Source organism: Condylura cristata, unplaced genomic scaffold (genome assembly GCF_000260355.1).
Source record: "Condylura cristata isolate star-nosed mole 26May11 unplaced genomic scaffold, ConCri1.0 scaffold00016, whole genome shotgun sequence".
Taxonomy (NCBI): Eukaryota; Metazoa; Chordata; class Mammalia; order Eulipotyphla; family Talpidae; genus Condylura; species Condylura cristata.
Genome location: NW_004567117.1, coordinates 31,277,397 through 31,284,735, shown reverse-complemented (window position 1 = coordinate 31,284,735; position 7,339 = coordinate 31,277,397). Strand labels below are relative to the sequence as shown.

Below are 7,339 nucleotides of genomic sequence, written 5' to 3'. Positions count from 1 at the left end.
ATATAGCAGAAAGAACAGAATTTTATATATATAAAATTTAGTATTTGTCATAACTATATAACAGAACTGTTATATATATTATATATATATATTTGTCATAACTATATAACTATATATATTATATATATATATATTTGTCATAACTATATAACAGAACTGTTATATATATTATACAATATAATATACTATATATGTTATATATAATATATAGTATATATTTAATATATAGTATATATTATATGATATAATATATTTAATATAATACAATATAATATGTATTATATAATATATATTATATATTTAATATATTTTATATATATATAAAATTCTGTTCTTTCTGTTATATAGTTATGACAAATACTCCATATCGGTCAGAAGATCCTGGACTGGACACGATGCTGTTCTCCTCAGCCAGTCGGAGAATGGAGTCGTCGGACTCATCCATGTAGCCAATGGTCCCGCACATGGCGGAGGTTTTAAACTGGCTGTTGAACCTGCCGGTCACCTTGTCAGCCTCAGCCACGTTCATCTGGGTGGAGCGTGCCCCTTGGCACCAATGATGCAGCTGCTGGCCGAGCATTTCCGCTGCACGTCGAGGTCCACGAACTCTCCGGTTTCATTTTGCACCGTGAGGGCGCGTCTGGTGCTTCCTTGCCGAGGAAGAGCGCCTAGAGGGTTTATGTTTTTTCAAGATTTATTTATTTATGCCTATAAATACTGAGGTGTAGGCCAGAGGTGGAGGGGCGGGGATGAGCGGATTCACCAGAGAAAAGTGGGGAGCAGGACAGGTGGATTCGCCCGGGGTCAAACTTTCGCCACAGTGCTTGGCACAGTGGCTGGCGATGGCTTGATAGCCCTGAGGCTTTAACTCCCTGCACCACCAGGGAGGCCCCTCTTCATGCGCTTTTAAATAAATGACCAATTTCCGATTTAGTGTTATAACATTCCTTGACCATCTTCATCAGCAGATGGTGCTTAAAGCGCTCCTGTTTGTTCCAGGAGGAAAGGCAGGAAGAAACTGAGCTACATATTGGTATACAGTAAGTGCTCGCTTAACATCATTCATGGGTTCTTGGAAATTGTGACTCAAAATATTTTTGAATACTGAATGTATTTCAGTAACATATTTGAGAAACATAATGAATGAAACCAATTTTACCTTAGGCTGATTAATATAAGCAAGAGTTCAGTTCCTGCAGCATATTTCTGGTCATGAAATATCACTCAACTTCAAACAGACCCTAAACACTCCCAATATTAAGCAGTAATTTATATTCATTCACTCATTTCCCCCTGCTTGTTCTAGGCCAAGGCCTCAAGTGATCAGAGACCCTCCCCGCAGCTCAGGGTGCAGGCAGGAATCAGCCCTGGACTGGGCGCCTTCCCCTCTCAGGGTACATCACCCCCACATCCACACCTCCTCTGAGGAGACAGCTGAGACTTGCAAATGAGCCTCACATACAGGGCTTTGGGCTGTGGGAGAAAACCCCAGCTCTACAGACTGCGGAACTGCCCTCGACATTGATTTTTTTTTTCGTCAACATTGTAGCAAAATGACATTATTCAATGATCTGCTTAGAGAGCCTTGAGCTAATAACAAGTTTGCTATACCCATTTTACAAATGGAGGGGGAGAGAAAAAGCTGCCATCCCAAACCAAAGCAAGCATTTTGGGAAAATGCTGATTTCATGGGAGGGATTCTGAAGGCTGGGTTGAAGGTTGCTTTTGAAAAAGATATTTACTTGTAAACTTCTCTTTACCTCTTTTTTTTTTAATTTTATTTGTACGTATAAGAACTGGGGTACAGGCCAGAGGTGCAGGGGTGGTGAGAAGATTCACCAGAGACAGAGTGGGGAGCAGAACAGGCAGATAGATGAAGTACACTGCTGAGGGGAGCAGCGGGCAGGTCAGGAGAGGTCTGCAGAGCCGTGTGGGTCAGCTGCAGGGCAAGGGATGGAATTCATGCTGCAGGGGCTACAGAGAGCTTCCTAGTACTGTTTTAACCCCTTGTGCCTCAAGGGAGGGCCCTAATTTCTTTTCTATATAGAAGGCAGAACTTTTACCTGTCTGTCTTTGTCTACCGGTGAATTCCCTAACTGACCTCCCACATGTCCCCTCCAAGTCCCTCTGTCTTAGCTAAGCTATTTAAGATGATGCCTGATCAAGTGGGTGTTGTCAGTCATGCTGGGTCTCTCCCGTGCCTGCAGGAGGTCTACTTGTTACTATTCAATTTCATTTTGATTTTTTTCTCTTGACAATCTGTCTAATGCCTGTTTGATTGTCCGTGAACCTGGAACCCAGAGGGGTATGGGTGGCCAGCTCATCACCTGTGTAAGTGGACACTCTTAGGGTTTGCATACCAAAGATTTACCTGTGCTGGATTCAGAACTGACTGCTGGGAGTTTCTCCTTACATCACAATTCCATAGCTCCATCTCCACAATGTTCCTTCATCATCTTATTTAATCTCCAAACAACTGTATGTTGGTAATCACTATTATCCTCACTTTGCCCTTGGGGAATTGGAGTCTTAGGTGACACAGCTAGTGGTGAGGGTTGGTGTTTGAACACAGGACTTGTAGCTCCAGTGTTGGGGTTCTTTGAACTTTCCCTGATGCTTAATTTTCTTGGTTATCTCCTGCATGATCAAGTCCCTGAATAACTCTCTTTTCCACAGTTGCTTTCTCCAGGCTGCCATCTCCCTAGTCACGAGTTCCTCCAACATGCCAGCTCAACCCATCTTATGGCTAAGCCCTGACTGTCTCCCTTTCCTGGAAGACTCTTGGCAGGTCTTTGCTCCTCCCTGGTGCTGATCTGAAGCTGTCATTCTCAGCCCCACCCACCAATCCTTGTCCCTCCCTCACTTTGTTTTTGATACATTGCAACTATGTGAAATTATATTGTTATTAAAATGTATTCCTCCTCTCCCCCCAACTTAGTTACTATCTAATGTCCCCTTAATGATCTTCCATCTTCTTGGAGCGCTGGTTGAAGGACATACGCGAAAATCCTGAGGCAGGGAGGGGAGAAAAGGGGAGAAGAACATGGAATGTGAAGTAATTGAGAGTTTTAATTAAGTCCCCTTGGCTACTGGGCACGTGATTCCTAAGCAAGGTATTTAGACTTCTCTGAGACTTTCAGCATAGTTTGTCATCTTTTTAAAAAAAGATTTATTTACTTATGCCTACAGAAAGGATTCACCAGAGACAGAGTGGGGAGCAGAACAGGCAGATGCACAAAGTACACTGCTGAGGGGAGCAGCGGGTGGGTCAGGAGAGGTCTGCTGCACCATGTGGGTCACCTCTGGGGCGGGGATCAAACTTGCACCAAAGTGACCATGGCTTGCTTGGCAGTACTGTGCTTTCACCAGCTGTGCCATCAGAGAGGACCTAGTTTGTCTTTAGGATTTTGAATTGAGGAACCCTAAATTCAATTACCAACATTTAATTTTGCTAAATAAGTCTAAAAGTAAACACTTTATTTATTATCACCAACATTTTCATAAAAGATAGGGCACATGAATCCCTGGAACTAGGAATTCTTCCTTCACTATTGGTGAAACATTATTTAGTTACTACCAGTTGAGTGCCTGTTCTGTGCCACTCAGTGTTTGCCCTCACAGAGTCTGCATTTGGAGTGGGGGGTAGACACGAATCAAGGAACTGTAATCAAAGATAAAACTCCAAGTGTCACAAGTGCTTCAAATGGGAGCTGTCTGGTGCTCTGATGCCCCATGATGAGGCACACAGGAACCTGGTTTCAAAGACCAGAAACCTGGAGGAGGAGCAGGAGAGGAGAGAGGGGTGTTTTAAGCTGACAGGCAGCACCAGCCCAGGCCCTGGGTGGAAAGAAGATAGTGGGGCAGAGCCTCCCTGGGGTTCAGGAGTTAAGTCTCAGCACTAGGAAGCTCTCAGCAGCTAAAGCAACAATAGCTAGATCTCCTCTGCCAGGGAGCTGACCCACAGGGCCCAGCAGACCTTTCCTGACCCACCCACTGCTCCCCTCAGCAGTGTATTTTACTCAATCTGCCTGTTCTGCTCCCTCTGTCTCTGGTAAATCCTCTCTCACTCCCACTCATACCTCTGACCTGTACCCCAGTTCTTATATGCATAAATAAATAAATCTTAAAAAAGAAAAGCCAGATACAAGGTAGAGGGCAGCAACAGCTGGCCACTCCTGAGGATTTGAGGGCCAAGGAAGGGAATCTCCCTTTGTTCCGGGCAGTAGAAGCCTGTTTGGTGGTGGTGTGGAGAGAAACCTCAGCAGAGGGACTATGGAGGTGATGTCTTTTGAGTTCGGGGTTCTTGGGTTCAAGTGTGTGCAATGAAACTCCGTCTCCAGAGAGATGCTGGTGCTGGTGTTACAATATGGCAGGTGGGGCTGTGGCAAATGGAAGCATCTTGAAGGGAAAAGGAAGAGGCTGTGGAGGCTTGGAGAGTGGATGAAGAAAAAAGGCTCTGTTGTTGCAGCTCACCTTCAGTTTCTGACTGTCACCACAGCATGGAAGGGGTGGACTTCCTGAGGGTGCAGCTCTGGGGAAGAAGCAGGTCCTAGAAGGAAAATGCTGCCTCTGGGAGATATGTTTAAGGTGCTTCTGAGAAGTCCTGGGCAGGCCCCCAGTAGGTAGCTGGGCAGAGCTAGGGGGCTGGGGTTCGGGGTTCAAAGCAGAGGCCAGCCTTTAACCCTTTAACTTGCTTTCTTTCTGCATTTTTGGCTGTGTGGAGACGGACTCCCGAGAGGGGCTGTTGTGGGCCTGGCACAAGCAAACCTTACATTTCTGTCCAGGCCCTTTTATACTTTGAATTGTGTGCATGTATTCCCTCTCCAACAATCAAAAAGATATCAAAAGAAAATTGAAAATACCAAGCAATTGAGCATTTGACCATGCAAACTTGACCATGGGTGTTGGATTCTGGAGTTGAACGGGAGGAGGGAAATCTCTAGGCTCTATAACCTTTGAAATGCTTTCCGGTGCTAACCTCATCTTGCTGCATTTTTCTTCACTCGAGCAATGTCGAATACCATCACATTCCACCTGTGCTGAGAGCCTTGAAAATATATGTTTAAAGGGTGCGAGGTCTCAAAATCAAACTCAGCAGTGTGGAATCCTGCTCATTGAATATTGCCTTCCCCGAAAAAGTAGAGGATTCTCGCTTTGTTGCTGTTTGTCAAAATTACCAGCAAAGTTATTTGTGGGGCACAGGAAAGTATTTGTAACTTCTGGTCATGTTAGAAAAGAGCTAGAAAATTCCTTCATTGTATTTGTTTAGCCTAGTCTAAAAAACCCCAAAGATTTCTTAGACTTGTTGATTGTTGGGAGTGACCAAAGATTTACTGACAAGGACTGAATTAGGGCGGTTAAGAATTTTGCCTTGCATCCAAGCTTGATAAAAGTGGTAGTAAACTGACCTTGCATCCAGGATGGGACTAGCTGAAGGTGACAGTGAACTGGGCCTCACATCAAGGACACAGTGATGAGCCACCCCCTTTGGAACCTGAGTTTAGAATCTATATAAGAGACCCTTCCCCCTTACTGAGTGGGCAGTAGCTGCGGACCCCACCCTAGGGGCTCTGTCTCAGCTGCTATCCGGGAGCAATAAACTCAGCTTGCTCAGCCTTTCTGCCTCCCGCCTTCCTTTCTTGCCGCCGGTCACAGAAGTTGGGACAAAACATTGATTTGTTTTGAATTCTGATGCTGGTCTTGCCTTTTTGACAGGGTCCCAAGGAGTCCCAGCAAAACTCACAGAAAGTTCCAGGTCCTAGAGAAAGTGGCTTCTTCCTTCATTATCCTATCACTTGGACACTTTAAAAATTCATTTCCCATTTCCGAGGCTGGAAGGTAAGGCAAAATTAGCTAATTGGGCTGCTTCTACCTCAGAATCCATGATAATTGTGATAATTAGCATCTGTATACCACTTAGTTTACATAGCGCTTGAGCCAGCCTGGTGTCCACACCTCGTCCAGCAACCCGCAGCGAGGGCTTTGTTCTTGGAACCTCACACCGGGTCTGGCACACACAAGATGATGTTAATTCAGTGTTTGTTGTTTGAGGAAGGCAGACAGACTATGGAAACCGGCTTTCTTAAAGCTTGTCAAGCTAGAAAGGACAGAAAAATAGATTTAATCCTAAAAATGGCGTGGAGGTCCCTTGGGTTTCCCCAGGTCCTCACCAGTGGAAATGCCTTGGCCATCAGTCATGGGGCTGGGTTCCTTTGGTGGATCCCAGAACGTGACTCCTTTGCTCTACTGTGGACATCATTCACCCCTTGCAGGCTGCCCAGTTCTGATTCACCATAACCAGATGTCTCTTTGCACGTACCCGGCAGAGCTGAGCACCAAAGTCATCCTTTAATGATTTGGCAGGGAATGGAAGATAAGGAGGGGAGGTAGGGCCCGGAAAACAGGGATGGTCACTTTGGCAGCCCACCCTGACCAGGGGCTTGGAAGTTAGTGTGGCTAGAGGTTGGAAGGAAGCCCCTGCCTGCGGCATGGCCAGGGAGGGGTGACTCCAGAGCTCATCGTGGGCCCTCCGACTTCGACTCAGCACTTACTGCCTGGCTATGCTGTCTTGAGCAAGGATGTTTCAGCACCTATGGGAATCAACCAAATTATATGTTGAATAATAATTGCTCATTGTTGGCATGTGAGAGCATCCTCCGAGTCTCGCCAACTTTACAGCTGAAGGTACATCTCCTCCACGTGTATTCAAACAGGCCTATTTCCTGATACACCAGTTTAACACAAATGAGACCTGACTACTGACTTGAGCGAAAAGCACAGGGATTTTCCCAGTTACCTGAGGAGAAGTTTTTCTGTAACTGCCGATGATCTGGGGTTATCCCTGCCACTTCTTTCTACAAAGACAACTTCATTCTGAGGAAGGTGGACTCTCACGGGCCTCACCCACAGCACTGATGGCCTGAGGCTTCAGGGTGTTTATAGGGAAGGTTATCCTGCCCTGCCAGTGGCATCCATGATTTTGAAGAGTTAGCTCAAAGTTGAGAGAAGACTGCAATTTTTTTTCTTTTGGACATGACCATCCATGTCATGGGCACGTCTGTCTGGTTAGTCAGCTCAGTGAAGTCCAAAACATTTCTTCCTTGAAGAAATCTCTCGAAAGCACTCCCAGACAGCGTAAGTCTTGTGATGTTCTATTCTCCTGAGCAAGAGCCTCCATGCTAGTGGCCAGAAGCTTGTAGCTCACATGGGGCGGGGGTGTTGTTTTCACGTGTCCAACCCACTCCTGGGTTTTGGACTTGTGTTGTGGGAGACAGGCTGCTGAGCGCCACCTTCCCATCCATCAGAAGTGTCACCTGAGGGCCCTCCCTGGTGGCCCAGC

The 7,339-nt window shown here is 45.8% G+C and overlaps 1 protein-coding gene across 1 annotated transcript in view; it reads right to left on the bottom strand.

Annotated features, from left to right (window-relative positions):
• Positions 1-340: 340 nt before the first annotated feature.
• Positions 341-7,339, bottom strand: part of RPS21 (ribosomal protein S21) — a 10,750-nt gene continuing 3,751 nt past the window's right edge. The window contains 2 exon segments of the mRNA XM_012725790.1: positions 341-540; positions 543-668. Of these exon segments, the coding sequence (XP_012581244.1) occupies positions 341-540; positions 543-668 (326 nt within the window).